This window comes from Haliotis rubra, unplaced genomic scaffold (assembly GCF_003918875.1).
Source record: "Haliotis rubra isolate DU_JTF1 unplaced genomic scaffold, ASM391887v1 Scf750, whole genome shotgun sequence".
Lineage (NCBI taxonomy): Eukaryota > Metazoa > Mollusca > Gastropoda > Lepetellida > Haliotidae > Haliotis > Haliotis rubra.
In genome coordinates, this window is record NW_025767469.1 from 408,866 (window position 1) to 426,359 (window position 17,494).

The 17,494-nt window shown below is 39.1% G+C and overlaps 1 protein-coding gene across 5 annotated transcripts in view; it reads right to left on the minus strand.

The window, feature by feature from the left end:
- LOC124260126 (protein MTSS 1-like) overlaps window positions 1–17,494 on the minus strand; it is a 98,997-nt gene that overhangs the window by 57,510 nt on the left and 23,993 nt on the right. For all 5 annotated transcript variants that reach the window (XM_046694370.1, XM_046694369.1, XM_046694368.1 and 2 more), the window contains exons 2-3: window positions 15,769–15,830; window positions 9,927–10,000 (exon numbers count right to left, since the gene is read on the minus strand). In XM_046694370.1, coding sequence (XP_046550326.1) covers window positions 9,927–10,000; window positions 15,769–15,830 — 136 coding nt within the window. The remainder of the gene's footprint in view (window positions 1–9,926; window positions 10,001–15,768; window positions 15,831–17,494) is intronic.

The following is a 17,494-nucleotide window of genomic DNA, read 5'->3' on the forward strand; positions in this document are numbered from 1 at the left end:
GTCTGAGCATCTATCAGCTCATGCTGGGCAGGCAGTATGTGCGTGCATGTGTGTGTGCATGTGTGTGAATGCATACATGTTTCAACGCACATGTGTGTGCATGTTCGTCAGCTTGTACAAGTCAAACAAAGGTCTCTACCCAAGTACTGAAGTATGGGATCTAGGGACTACAGTCAACACAGACACTGCCACATGGTTACCAACAAATATACCGTAAATTAGCACAGATAAGCCAAATTTTTAGGACCAAAAGAAGTATTCTGTAGAAAGGGGTCGGCTTATCTAAAGGTTACACTTTAACCAAACATTTTTTCTGGTTTTAAAGCCTGACATCGCATTGCCTCGTGTAGGCGAACAAGAGAAAAAAGATGTAAAATTTGCAAGCAAACATCACTAGACGTGATGATTTACCTTTTCAGTTCTAATTAGTTTTTGCTGGACATTGTATTATACGCTGGGATTAAATTTCTGAGTGTATTTGTCTTGTAAACTGAGCCGGAAATAGCAATCAGCTGAGCACACGTTTCACCCATCCACAGGTGATTCAGTTCACACATACCCAATAATTTAACGGATATGAATTTGACGCAGCGATCATAAAAACAGTGCAGGTATGAGTAGGGGCAGTATGATAGTGGATGCTGTAAATGATGTACACAGAGGCTGTAAATGATGTACACAGAGGCTGTAAATGATGTACACAGAGGCTGTAAATGATGTAAAAAGAGGCTGTAAATATGGGAGGGTCACATAATTTTGCTGCAATTTATATAAACATTAATGAATGACATTTTGAGTACAATCAATAAACTAGATTACAAATACAAGTCCAGATATGCAAAGATTGTTTTATTACGAGATCGTGCAACAACAGGATTAACTGACCACATCGAGAAGATGTACATAGATTGGTGGTCCAACTTATGTACCAAACATACCATTTTGATACCGACTTGAAAGGTCAAGATAGAGACTTATCAATGAGATCGGCCTATCTACGGTCACACAAGGTACGAGAGTAAACAACAGTGGCAAGCAATTACAAAAATAATGAAACAAAACCATTCCCTTGACATCAAGAGCATTTCTGAGAACAATTACAGATTTACTATGTGGCTATGTACGGATGATAACAAAAGGAACAAAACCATCAAAGGTCACTGTCCTCTAAAAGAATGTGGTAAACCAAATCATAAAACAAGGAACACATTGTTCTTGTTCATAAATCTTCCCTGACCTAGATCATCGCAATGTGGAACTAAATTAACTGGTCCCTTAAATCCAGCGAGTGATTTGAGAAAACACTATAATTATGTGAAACACTGTCATGGTTAGAAACTACCATGACATGAGGAAAAACAGTTTTGAAAATATTCAACCTCGTTGGAATGAGAAACAACCATGTTAGCATATCCATATCATGAAAATCAACCTTATCCTGAACACAACCTTATCCTGACTGACTGAGTTTGGTTTTACGCCGCTTTTAGCAATATTCCAGCAACATCACGGCGGGACCTTATCATGAACACAACCTTATCATGAACACAACCTTATCATGAAACATAATCTTATGCGCGAGTGAGTGAGTTTAGTATTACGCTGCACTCAGCAATATTCCAGCTATATGGCGTCAGTCTGTAAATAATCACGTCTGGACCAGACAATCCAGTGAGCATCAACATGAGCATTGATCTACGCAATTGGGAACCGATGACATGTGTCAACCAAGTCAGCGAGTCTGACCATCCAATCCCGTTAGTTGCCTCTTACGACAAGAATGGGTTGCTGAAGATCAATTCTAACCCGAACTTCACAGGTTCATCTTATCATGAGAAAAAACAGTTGCACCTAGCAACAACACTCGTAAACAGACATCAGACACAACACTGTCATAGTCAGAAACACTATCTGGAAAGCAATACTGTCATGAGACACAACACTGTCATCATCAGACACAATACTGTCATCATCAGACACAACACTGTCACCATCAGACACAACACTGTCATCATCAGACACAACACAGTCATCATCAGACACAACACTGGCATCATCAGACAACACTGTCATAGTGAGAAACACTATCTGGAAAGCAATACTGTCATGAGAAACAACACTGTCATCATCAGACACAACACTGTCATCATCACACACAACACTGGCATGAGACACAACACTGTCATCATCAGACACAACACAGTCATCATCAGACACAACACTGTCATAGTGAGAAACACTATCTTGAAAGCAATACTGTCATGAGACACAACACTGTCATCATCGGACACGACACTGTCATCATCAGACATGACACTGTCATCATCAGACACAACACTGTCATAGTGAGAAACACTATCTGGAAAGCAATACTGTCATGAGACACAACACTGTCGTCATGAGACACAATACAGTCATCATCAGACACAACACTGTCATCATCAGACACAACACTGTCATAGTGAGAAACACTATCTTGAAAGCAAAAATGTCATCAGACACAACACTGTCATCATCAGACACAATGCTGTCATCATCAGACACACCACTATCATCATCAGACACAACACTGTCATAGTGAGAAACACTATCTTAAAAGCAATACTGTCATGAGACACAACACTGTCATCATCAGACACAACAGTCATCATCAGACACAACACTGTCATCATCAGACACAACACTCATGAGTCATGAACCACAACACTGTTATCATGAGACACAACACTGTTATCATGAACCACAACACTTATCATGAGACACAACACTGTTATCATGAACCACAACACTTATCATGAGACACAACACTGTTATCATGAGACACAACACTGTTATCATGAACCACAACACTGTTATCATGAACCACAACACTGTTATCATGAACCACAACACTGTTATCATGAGACACAACACTGTTATCATGAGACACAACACTGTTATCATGAACCACAACACTGTCATGAGGAGAAACAATACTTTCATGACGAAAAACAGCAATGTCATCATGAGAAATAGAATCAGACTGCCCTACAATATCTTTCTCCTCAATCAGGATATCTGCAGTAACCAAGACGATAGGTGAGAAAGGGAGAGGACGATTATCCCCCTGATTACCTGAACAAGGAGGCTGAATACAGAGGTCAGGAAAACAGGGCAGGGTCATCTCGCTTCACTAACAGGTCAAGAGGATTTTATTTCCAGTTTTGTCAAGTCTGTTACCGAGATAATCCTCAAATACTGCAGCTTCTGAAGCAAATTCATGGATTGTGGATTTTGACGACAGTTCAAGTTACAGGTGCTTGACAGTCTCGTCACTGAATCCCGTCTTTGACATTTCTACCCAGGAACATGGCGCTGAGTCACAGACAACAAACACATCAAGGCTGGGAACAGATGCTGTCATGAATTCATTTACATTCACGGTTCCTTCAAAAGAGAATATTACATGCCAAAGATGGGAACTTTACATGTCACTGTCAACTTGATTTTTTGACATCTTGGCAGTAATGGAAAAGAAATTTAAATGCAGTGTTTGAAAATTGAACATGTGTGTCAGCAGAAATATATTATCTTTCAGCAAGTCTGACATTCTAAACTTTTGTTGCAATGGATATCAATTTCGGACACAACTGCCATCACAACCTCCATGTAATGGTATCGGCAATAACACAAGTGAGATGGCGACAAAACTTTTAGACTCTTTCATTTTATTTGATATTCACATTCTTTTATAAAAAATCTGTTGCATGATAGAAATGGAAAATTATTAAGGATGTTAAATGAAATAGGAGACGAAATCTCCAAGTTCTTATACTGAACAAGCTAGTTTGCCAATTCTTAACCACAACAATTTCATTCATCTTACATGAATATCCTTGTTCAATACACCAAGAGATGGATTAAGATTAAAAATTGCAAATCTGGAATCTATTTTTACCATTAAATAGAAAATAACTTGGCCTGGACAAATAAAATCAATGAAAAAACATGAAAAGAAGAAAAACAGCCTCAGACAGGATTTGTAACCCTTACAAAAATTTGGTCTACAAATTTCACCAATATGACAACAAATCTGAGCTTAATGATCCTTCCAGCTTACCACAAAGTCAGTGCAGTCAACTCACTCCACCATCAACTGTATCAAGGCAATTGTTGGCCATTTATTAGCGTGACTGGCACTAGCTTAATGACAGAGATTACAGTCATCCCTACCGGACCTGGCGGACACTAAGTGTACCCTCATTTAACTTCATACTACCAGCTGTTTTTTCTTACAGTTTTCTATCAAAGATGATTCTAGCGTGAAAGGAGAAATCAATCTCGCTGAGGCTGATTCAGAGGAAGAGATTCAAGGTCAGGAGTAAGGGGTTTAAACTTGCCGAGGGAAATGAAACAAATTATTCGCATCATCTGCAAACATCGCCTATATTTCTTCATTTTTTTATGAAAGCTCTTTTTTGCTGCATTTCCCCATCAAGCTTGAAAGTTAAATGTTGCAGCTTTTCTGGACAGGAAGCCATTAGGACTCAAATAGTTTCATCGGGGTCAGAAAAGGGTAAAAAATGTTGAATGACAGTAATGACATCCAACATTCAAACCTCAGCAAATACTCACAGACTTAACAGCAAGGGAATATGTTTTTTTGCCACTTTTAAAATATTTCAGCAAAATCACAACAGGGGACACTAAAAATGGGCTTCACATACTGCATCACAGTTGGGAATTGAACCCAGGGAAGTGACCACTTTAACCACTTGGCTACCCCACAGCCCGAAAACCTTTTTTCACATTCTATATTTCTCAATGACTAAAGTATATATTTGAATGGGGGAGATAGGTAAAGAAGGGTCCCTTCCAACTATACTAGTCATAATTGCCAAGGATTGCCAAAGGGTTGATCGTGGGTCATCATGACCCAAAAGTGTAGAGTGTTGCTCACTACATCGTTCACTGGTTGTCTGATGTAGACTTGATGTTCTCAGTAAGTACTGACTGAGTTTGGTTTTACGCCGCTTTTAGCAATATTACAGCAACATCACGGCGGGGGACACCAGAAATGGGCTTCACGCATTGTACCCATGTGGGGATTCGAACCAGGGTCTTCGACGTGACGAGCCAACGCTTTAACCATTAGGATACCCCACCGCCCCTTTCTGGGTAAGGAAGGATCCCTGCAACCTATGCTTGTGGTAACTTGCTACCAAAAGGTGTTCATTTGAATGGGTGTCATCATAACCCACAACATCATAGCTCACAACATTGATCAGTGGTTGTGATGTAAACTTGTTGTTCTGGGTTAAGAAGGGTCCCTGCAACCTATGCTTGTCATAACTGGCATAAAGGTGTGTACTTGGCTGTGTGTCATCGTGACCAAACAGCTTAGGTTGTTGCTCACAATATCAATCACTGATTAGTCTGATGTAGACTTGATATTTTACAGGCTGACATTTTACGGCTAAAAGTTTATTGAGTGTGGCTTTAAACATTTCAAAATGGCTTCCATGAGGTGTCTGGTTCATGGAAGCTGATCCAGACGACATGTCAGAAAATCTATTTCTAATTCAGATGATTGAATGTCGGTGTGGTGAAGTCATACATAATCTTGTCACAACATCAATCACACAACCATCAAACTAGGCACGGTTTCAGGACTCAAGAAGCTTACCCAAGTTACTGAATGAGAACTGTTCTTCATGTAACAGGCTTCAGGCATTTTGAAAGAAGAAAATGCTTTTGATACATCGATTCATAAATCATAACCAAACCATGACTCAAGTCATGATGCATATCCAAGCTTTATCTGGGACTTAAAACTAAGTGTCCTTGGCAAGTAAAGTTGTCAGAAAAAAACTTACTTTGTTCTGAATTTAAGGGACATGTTACCATCACTCACAAATGCATTAAATTAATGCAACAGCCTTAAACAAACCCCAAATTCCATTGTCTTCACTTGTTCTGTTTTAGAACAAGTATGGTTTTAGCAATATTCCAGCAATATCATGGCGGGGTTCACACATTTTACCCATGTCGGAATCGAACCTGGATCTTAGGCATGACGAGCGAATGCTTTAACCACTAGGCTACCCCACCGCCCCCGGTTTATTTGAGTCTAGTATGTACTTGTGCTGCTTTATATTGGTAGTGAGCACCACAACGTCATGAACCTTTAGTAAAACACTCTGCGCATATCTTCACCAATTCACTCTGGCTGTTGCAGCCCCATTAACAGAGAACAATATACTTCAGCGCTCACATCTCAAACACAAGCTGATGCTTGGAGGCTCAAGCAAACCAACCGAAGGACCAAGATCTCAAGACCTGATTCATTCTTCCCTCCGAGTCATAAAAACAAATCTTGGGAAATGCTTCAATAGAAATCGCCAAGAGTAAAGATTTGGCCCAGCGCTTCAAATAGAGCTGCTGTGGAATCATTGAACAGACAACTGAAGATTTGTCGATGAGATCTCCTCCTAAGACAACATGCTGTTTTTGCACCTCGCGTGTATTGATTAATCTCTAAACTGTTGCCGTTCGCCACTCAGTTGGACGAGGAAAGAGAATCAGGTTATTTACACGATGTGCACTGGCATTACTTTTGACATGGAATTTATAGTAATACCTTATTTCCAATTTTGTCACTTATAACAGAGGAGGAAGCAAATATTGGATTATCAAATTTATCAACAATTTTTGACAAAGAGAAATGTTACAAAGGAATGTTCGTTTCCTGGATTTTCCAAACACAGGACGACGACACCTGGAACTTCAACTTCAAGGAAAGGAAATATGAAAGCTAATGGTTCAGAGGTCCGTTTGATAAAGTCAACATTTCTTCAAATGGAACACTGACGTCTTTCAAAGATTTCTCCATTTTTTTAAAAAGACAATTATTCTGGGGCATCTAAAGATGTAATTTCCGCAGATGCAACAACATAGGTTGTGTTTGTTATTCTTGTATACTTTTTAGCATCTGAGTAGCATATCTGCAGAAGGAACATGTGCCGACTTCCTCACTGAATCAGATAAAAGATTGAGTTTCTTGTAAACAGGGAAATAGGAATCTGTAGTTTTCTTTAAGAGACCCAACCTCATGGGTCAATATTCCATTTGAAGAGGCTCAGTCCATGCAATGGTTACGTCTGCAGAATCATGCATTCATAATACCACATCTGATGCCCATAAACACCTTCTTCCACACACCCTGAGTCATAGCTCAACCCAGGCCTTTCACTATGACAAAGACCAGTGACAGAAAACAGTCCTATCAAATTTCACAAATTTCGGAATGATCTGACTCACGACACTGCTTCTGTTGACCTTCAAAAATCACAGCTCAGGCATGGGCCTAATAAGGACTAGCTGTGTATTTGTTTGTATGAGAATGATCTGTACAGTAGAACTCTTGAGTCAAAGATTCAGGATCTAGATAGGATAGGTCAGGTGCCACGTGAGATTCAGATGAGATTTGGTCATCACATCTGCTGTCAGTGACAGCTTGGGCGGCCATCTTGGACTCTCTTTTCCACAGATGTGGAGCATGCACATGCACAGAAACAAACACAGACAGCCATTAAAATTGCCGACCATGAAAACATGATTCATCATCAACCCAACACTCATCGTCCTTCAATGGCCAGGATGAAAGAAACACATTATGCATTTGAGCTCTTAATTTCTGTTTGATGTGAGTCGGTGTGAAGCTGGCAGTTGAGTAATTGCTTGAACGTGATCTGCTATATTTTGAAAATTTTACATTTCACCAAAACCACAGCCTCTCTGACAGAAGATTAACAAAGCCACAAATTCTTCCCAAAATAACCATAGTTTCAAATATTGGCCAAATTTCAACAGTTTAAAACAAATTCCTCCAGGAAAGAAATTCAAATAATAATATGTCTTCCTCAAGTAGATCCAGAAATTCCCTTGAAACAATACAAAACAAACCACTCAAAACAATCAGAACAAATAAAATTGATGCCATACAATCAAATTCGCAAGTGTAAGGCTAATGGTTCCAACACGTTCCAATATCAGCCCGATCATGGTTTACCGGGAGTTCCAAGCTGCTAACAGCTAATCCTACAACTGTCTGACACACATGTTTGATGCATGCCTTGTTTCTTTGTCTGCACAAATATCTTCAATACCCGAGAAATAAAAACATACTCCTGGCATTCCTTCCCAGCAGCTCAAACAAAGTGCACAGGGTAAATACACATTTGGGGCTAATTTGAGCAATGGGATCTGTTTTCAGTATAGCATTAGGGGTTTGTTGGGAAAGTGTCATTCATGCGATCAGACTTGACAAAAATAGTTCTCACAATGTCACGGAATGTCAAGCATATTGATGGTGCAAATATCAAAGTTTGTGCCAAAAACATTCCGAAATACAAAATTGTTTTTGGTCAACCTGTAAGCTTGAACTTGAACAGTGTGTTGCACTTTAGCCATGAAAAAGGCACAGTGCTATTTGGGTCACTTCAGTTCACATACCAAGTCTCATTCATGAAATGATTTCAAAACTATTTTAAACTTTCAACTCACATCTGCAGAGACCTGGAAAATGTGTGCATAAATTGAAACTTTATAATGTCATATAAACACGGGAAAAACAACATTCCAAGAGATTTTCTTGAGTTTGTATCATGAAGTTGTGAACCTTGGTTATATTGCAGGAACTACCATGGAGGACGTCAAGAACAGGATCACTGATTGCCCAAATGCAGAATGAGATCACCATCCAAATATGGACATCACTTGACAATAAGTTGACATGTAGTACACGCTCAAAGAACCATGTCACATTACACACTATCTTGAAAATGTAAAATTAAAAGAAACAGGATACTTTTTTAGAATGCAGCAATGAATACTAAGAAATACTTTGAAGGGAAATTGTGCCATGTCATCTAAAACTTTGTAATCTTTGTAACCAGGATGCAGAAGATGAATTTCACTTCCTATATGCCTGACCTGCACCTGCTGAGTCAAGGCTACAAACATGTGAAGTATACACCCCATCATGACATACGGACTATTTGATGGCTCTTGTGACATCTGGTAACTCGAGATTATTTGTTGCTTATAGTAACTACATTATGGAAACATTAATTTGGAATAATTTGTTGAGTTCAGTCATGGACATGAGCCCATGTCCTAATACTGACAGACTGATTGACTCGAGGAAGTTGTCAACACTATGCTCCATGACTACCAAAACCTCTCTCATAAAACCCAAAACATGTTGTGGTTGTCCAGTGCGTGGACATGAGCCCTTGGCCTAATATTTACTGTGTAACTCCAACAGAGTTGTCAACAGCTATGCTACACGACTACCAAAACCTCTCTCATAGATGAGGTGAGGTAAAATTGGGTTTAACGTCGTGCTTGAGAATATTTCCTCATATGACGACGTGCATGTGTGTGTATGTGTATGTGTGGCTGCTTGTACTAGCCCAGACTAAGGCTGGTTTTATAGTGCTAGCCCACTGAGATACCATGCCGAATTGAAGCATGAATACCCCACTCAGACACATTATACTGACTCCGAGCCAACCAGTCCTTGTTGTACCCATTAATGCCGAGCGCCAGGCAGGGACCAACAAGTGCCATATTTTAACGTCTTTTGGTATGACGCGGTCGGGGATCGAACCCGCGACCTTCCGCTCTCCGCGGGCGGACGCTCTAACCACTACACCACGGAGGCGGTCCCTCTCTCATAGAACAAAAAGAACATGTCGTGGTTGTCCTGGTAACAGATGCATTCACAGATTACCAGTCCGTCCCTGGAACCCTGAATAGTGCATTCCATCACTGAAGTCACTGTCTGGACAAAATGTCTTTATTCAGCACCAGAACTCATTCCACTGCAGGTGATCACACTCACTTGCGTAAGCATTCCAAGCAATGACCTTGAACTCACTCACCTCGAGAGCTGGTGGCCATATCTGCCACTTTCTGAAAGGCATCCAGGAAGGCGCTGATCGCTATGAGGGTGGATCTGAAGGAGAAACAATCTGTGGTTATCTTGTGGAACACAGCTGTAAATCAGACATAAATAAACAGGTGGTTAAAAGCTTACACAAATCAAATACTACTTGAGGCTGGGAATCAAGTGTTTAAATGTTTATGTACGGCTGAGTCTGAGTATGCATGGAAATATAAATGGGAATTTTTTTTATTGATTTTTTTCGAATGGGGGAGTAGTATGAGTGTTGTTACATAATGTAAGTGAACTGTCACACTGTCTGTCGGGGTTTACAGATTGAATATCATGGGGGAAGAATGATTGACAATGGTCGTGTACCATTATTGTGTAATACCAGCAGTTACACATATAATTACTCACAGTGACTGAGCTTTGTGATCATGCGATGCTATGACGTGTTTGCAGACACAAATCATCATGAATAACCATGAATGACGGATCATTATTCATTCTTATGGTGATAATGGACTCAACAGTTAATATTGAGATTTGTCTTGCAAAAACTAAGGATTAAGAACATTTTCTCGCTGCTTTTAGCAATATGTCAGCAATATCAATGCAGGGGACACCAGAAATGGGCTTTATACAGTGTATTTTATACAGTGTAGACCAGGAATCGATTCAAAGTCTACGGCATGACGAGCAAACACTTTGACCGCTAGATTAGCACACCTACTAGAAGATGAAGACATCATACTTCTGACAGATGATAACGCAAAAAGGTGAGGTGAGGTGAAATTGCGATTAACGTAGTGCTTGAGAATATTTCGCTCATATAATGACGTGCATGCTTGTGTATGTGTGGCTGCTTGTACTAGCCCAGACTTAAGCTGGTTTTATAGTGCTAGCCCACTGAGATACCATGAAGCATGAATACCCCACTCAGACACATTATACTGACTCCGATCCGACCAGTCCTTGTTGTACCCATTAATGCCGAGAGCCAGGCAGGGACCAACAAGTACCATATTTCAACGTCTTTTGGGATAACCCAAAAAGGCACCAACTGTCTGCTACATCTCTACAGATACCTTCATCTCTACAGACAATATGTTCTTCTGTCTGAATACTACCAGTGAAGATCCGAGTTAGAATTCATCTACAGCAACCCACGCTTGTTGCAAGAGTTGACTAACGGGATCGGGTAGTCAATCTCGCCAACTTGGTAATCATGTCATCATATCCCAATTGTATAGATTGGTGATGATCACTGCTGATGCTGCTGATCACTGGAGTGTCTGGTCCAGACTCCTTATTTACAGACCAGGCCATGTATTGCTTAGTGCGGCATTAAACAGCAAACAATGGACTGTCTGAATACTCAATGACCTGTTCAACAAGGAAGACCACTATCTAACATGATCTAATCTATCATATTTCCCACAAGGTCATGGATCGAGTTCTAAGGGGGATCACATTCAAAACAATTGTACGTTGCTCCACAGACATGATGAGTGTCCTGTTTATGATGGACTCTGGATTTCCTTTTTCAAAGTAAAACTGGCGTAAACATGAGTTCTTCAACAAGTTTCAAGAATGATGGCAGCAGTGAAAACGTGCACACTGAAAACCATGTTGGGACATTAACCCTGTCAACTTGAGGTGGGTGGGTGGGTGGGTGAGTGAGTGAGTGAGTGGAGTGAGAGTTGAGTGAGTGAGTGAGTGAGTGAACATTTCCCATCACAGTCCCATACAGAGACAAATTGGGAGTGGATGCAAGTAACATATTCTGCTAGTCCTAAGGGATGTAAAAAAAGTAGGAATGTCTGAATCAATGACACTTTTTAAACTTGTAGATTGTGCATATCAAAAACACACACTGAAACAAGTAAACATGAATGAACAAACTAGTTAAAACCAAATCAGAAATGAAAGACTAAAAAAAAGACTAAATGAACAAACAGAAAAGAAAGAATGAACAAATTAAAAAACAACAAAACAAAAAACCCATAAAATTTTAAAACACGAAAAATTAATCTGGTGTCTCAAAAAAAACCATAAATTAGACTCTCAAACACTGCACACACTCCACTGCGGAAAACAGCCATGTTTTAAAGTGTGGCAACACATCTGCCCATCATTCTATCCTCAACACCAACCAAACAAAAAAGAAGAGACACACACATTGCCCTGCAAAGATCATTTTGTTGAGGTGTAGAATTGCACAAGACATGTATATTCCTGGGAAATTCCCCCATTTTCTCCCCCTTTCGCATATCTGGGGATGACTCACTCCATCGCACATGCACACGACAATCTGTTACGACAATCTGTTACGTGGGCCAACACATCTCTCAACATTCACAAAACGCTATCTTTACATGAGGCTCTGGTCTCATCGCCATGTTTTTGTATTTTTTTGTACAAATCTTTTGGTCATATCGAGCTCTGTTACAATGAATAACAAGAAGATGTGAATCATCTGTTCAATTCGTTGAAAAGCAGTCACTCAAAGTATATTTTGGTTGAGCTGTTAAAACATAACTTAAGCAAGACGTGTTCAATAATCACACTTTCACAGTACATCTGACTCTTAATATCTCAATGCCTGATAACTTAAAACGCTTCATATTTCAAAGAAAACACTCCTTCCGAACTTCATCGTCACATGTTGATTCTAGTTCTTCTATCTGAGATACCAGCACAATATTTGTTGTTTCCTTCAACCTGAAGACCTCCAAGTCCACCGATTGTTTTGTTTGTTGTTTTATGCGACACTCAGCAATTTTCCAGCTACATGACCGCAACAATAACCAAATCTTGACCAGCCCAATCTATGATTGATATTTAGAGCAATGTTCCATGTCCTTGGGCTGCAATGAGACAATCACACTCCGTCCAATTCCCCAGGGAGTTGAGATTGATAATGCGATGTGCCGTTGAGATTGACATCCAATGATCGAGGGAAACAATACCAGCGCCTTGAACATGCACTAGTGCGTGGATATGTGCGCTATATAAATATCCTATAATGAATAATAATAATTCATATTCCTGCATATTACATAAGTAGTAGGTATGTCACGATACGTAAGTTTCACGAATCGATACGTATCACAATACCCATGTCACGATTCGATACGTATCACTATACCTATTTTCGTGGCATTATTGTGTAAATTTGGTTACATTTTGAACATTAATATTTCATATTTTATAATTGTCCATGAAAAGATCACCGTTTTTGATTCTCAGAGATTAAAAAGTTCTAATTTCCCATCTTTGTGCATGAAAAATAATCATTTATAACACTCATAACATAAAAAAAACATCATACAATTGCAAAATGTAAATGATACCTAAACATATTTAAACCGATACTTTCAAAACTAAATATCGATACAGTTTTGAATGTATCGATAATTGTATTGTCTTAGAAAAAGTATCGATGCATCGTGGCATCCGTAACAAGAAGGTTGTGGACCCAGAATTCCACAGCATCTTCTTTCTTCCCGATTCAGGGTGTACACAAATTCTCTGTTCATGATTCAAAGTGTACACAGCGAGTCCTATCGAGCTATGTCCTAACTTACTGAACAGCACTACAACTGAACATGGCTGTCTGATATTTCTTAAACATCACCGACAGCGACCTTCTACACACCACTAAGCGAACTTGACACTGTAGCATTTCATGTCAGGATCACATCTATCTTCCAATAGATATCACTAACTCAAAACTATCTACTAAACATCACTGACATTCATATTCTAACTTCAAAGCAACCAATCTACTAATATCACTCACACCATCTACTAAACATCACAGACTTTCATTTACTTGACTTTCATTTACTAAACTTCAAGGCAACTAATCTACTAAACATCACTGACACCATCTACTAAACATCACAGACACCCATCTACTAAAATCTATGAAACCCATCTACTAACATCTATGACCCCAATCTACTAAACATCACTAACACCCATCTACTAACATCTATGACCCCAATCTACTAAACATCACAGACACCAATCTACTAAACATCACTAACACCCATCTACTAACATCTATGACACCCATCCACTAACATCTATGACCCCAATCTACTAAACATCACTGACACCCATCTACTAAACATCACTGACACCCATCTATGACCCCAATCTACTAAACATCACAGACACCAATCTACTAAACATCACAGACACCCATCTACTAACATCTATGACACCCATCCACTAACATCTATGACCCCAATCTACTAAACATCACTGACACCCATCTACTAAACATCACTGACACCCATCTACTGATATCTATGACACCAATCTACTAAACATCACAGACACCAATCTACTAAACATCACAGACACCCATCTACTAAACATCACTGACACCCATCTACTAAACATCACAGACACCCATCTACTAACATCTATGACACCCATCCACTAACATCTATGACCCCAATCTACTAAACATCACTGACACCCATCTACTAAACATCACTGACACCCATCTATGACCCCAATCTACTAAACATCACAGACACCAATCTACTAAACATCACAGACACCCATCTACTAACATCTATGACACCCATCCACTAACATCTATGACCCCAATCTACTAAACATCACTGACACCCATCTACTAAACATCACTGACACCCATCTACTGATATCTATGACACCAATCTACTAAACATCACAGACACCAATCTACTAAACATCACAGACACCCATCTACTAAACATCACTGCCACCCATCTACTAAACATCACAGACACCCATCTACTAAACATCACAGACACCCATCTACTAAACATCACAGACACCCATCTACTAACATCTATGACACCCATCTACTAAACATCACTGACACCCATCGACTAGATATCACTGACACCAATCGATCAAACATCAATGCTCTATACCGTCTCTGATATTATCCTCTGTCTCTCATACAGACTCTGAAAGTAAAACTCCTATCTATCTATCTGCATGCATGTACGAATTCTATAATTCATCTGATTATATTTTGTACATTATTCTTTGATCAATATAAACCAAATATCACATAACTTTATTTTTAGATCTATTTCTCCAAGGCAACAATTACCCTTTCAGAACTAACAATAAACAAGTAATTAAATTCTGAGGCCCTCAGCAATAACTGTATCTAGGTCAATACGAGACTATACATCCCTACAGACTGTTTACTCCCAAATACAGACAGTGTAGATCCCTGTATACTGTGCAGGCCTACAGCAGTGAGTACAATATAGAGATGAGTCACACCACAGCACAACATTGAGGCCCCTGGACCATTCAGGGGGACAGGATGGATATAAACACTGTCTGGGACCATCAAAGCAACATCAAGCCTGGTACAGTTGGATGAGTTCACTGACTGTAACTCGGGACAAGTGTCAAAACTTCCACATCAATGGCCGCCATTTAAAACCCAGTTGCTATTTTCTTTACAAAAAGTGTTTTGTAGGTTAATGGTACCCCACATCAAGGAGTAGATTTGTTTGCTTCATAAGATATTTTTGTAATATTTACCGCTACAATACTTGTGGTAATTGATGGCTGTGTGCTGATGTACATCAGATAAATATGCTAAAACTCGATCTGCGTCTGCTTTCCACCAGACGTCATAAAGGACATCAGCACACTAGGTGTGTTCACATGAAATATGTTTGTAAGGTAACTGATGTTCTTCAAGAAACATTTCACAGCAATCTTAACCATTTCTTTCCAGTTCAGTGAGCTCAGTTTGAAAATGAATATTAATGGATATTTGCTATGTTGACAAATGCTGAACTTACTTCAGAGAAGAATGCATTTTCGTTGCCTTGTAAGTAAAATCCTCCCATATTGGCGAACTTCCCCTGAAACAACAGAAGAAAGCATTTAACATGTTGACAGTTACAGGGACAAAATGTTTTAATTTTTAAACACTGAAATAAAAAAACATGATAAAGTCCAGTGGTCATTGTCTGTTAGTAACACTTAGTAACATTCCAGCTTTATTTGTAGACAATCAAATCCGGACCAGGAAATCTAGTGACTGATGTTATGAGCATATATACTAATGCAGTTAGGACACCATGACATCAACATGGATCATCGACCAAGACCACACTCCATTTGACTCCATCTTATCAAATCTTGAAATCCCCATAGCATTAATTGTAAATAAAATGTGCATGCATGTAGCTTAATATTTAAAAATAAGAAAGCAATACATGACGTTTTATGCTGTAGTCAGCAAAATTCAAGCTATAAAACAACAGCAACAGGCTATGAAATGTGATGTCTGGCTATGAATATTCAATTGAATGCATCATATTCTCAAGGGACATGTAATATTCATCAGACGATATGGCACATTTTCTACAGAATTCTTAGTGCTCAAACTGTCACCAAGTCCATGCTGAAGAGTGGGAGTTAAAACATCTTAGTAATAAAATCAATTTTAGAACAGGACCCGTGACTTAGGTCAAACCTGGTTCAATCATCCCTTTAACTGGTTTGACAACGTTTTTTATCTTGGAAATAAAAAATAAGATTGTTATCACAAAAGAATTCTTGTCACAATAGAATTGTTGTGTTAATCATGTACTACGACAGCAACACAAAAGGTTTGCATCATAATACAAGGGTCAATACATGCAATATGATACATATCACAATGTAGGGATATATATGGACTGACTCAGTTGCCCTAACATACAACCTTTGTGAACTTAATATACCAAGAACTGACAAGCATCCGCTGTCCACTCAAAAAACAAAACAATGACAAGCAACCTCTGTCCACTCAACGCCAACCTTTATTATCCTGTCACAAGTGTTTATGAGTGTTGCATCATGGGAATGCTGACAACATGTACGAATGTTTGAGCGAGATAAGCATGACCAGCCCTTTAATGTAAGGAGGTGTTTATATAAATACATTGGTGAACACACGACCTCGATGGCACGTCAAGCATGTCGACACTGCAAGTACTCAAAGGTCCTACTTGTGATCATGTGATAATCTCATGTTAACAGTGACGCTCATATATATACGCCATAAGGCATATACATTTCTGTATATACCAAATGAATCACATATTGAATATAACTGATTATGCATAAATTGTTATTTATCATATGATTTACATTCTGAAAAGTATCAAACTACAAAATTCTGCAATATATTATATGGATGGTCAGATGGTCGTAACCCTTAAAATCCAAAATGGAATATCTATATTTACTACTTTATATTTTTGGGTCACATACAAGATGCCTGATATGACTGGTGTCTGTATAAAGGACGGACGTACGGACGCCACTGAATACATAGTCCCCCGTACCGCGTTGCGGCGGGGGACAATAAAAGTTATAAATAAAATATGAAAATATTATTAAATGATTCATAGATCATTAAACTAGTTAACAGCAATAACAAGTTGAAGAAACTCCTCACATTACTCTGAAAGGGAAAACAGCTGTGAAACCACACATATTCATGTATCAGCCATGCCCAATTTTCAGATGACTCTG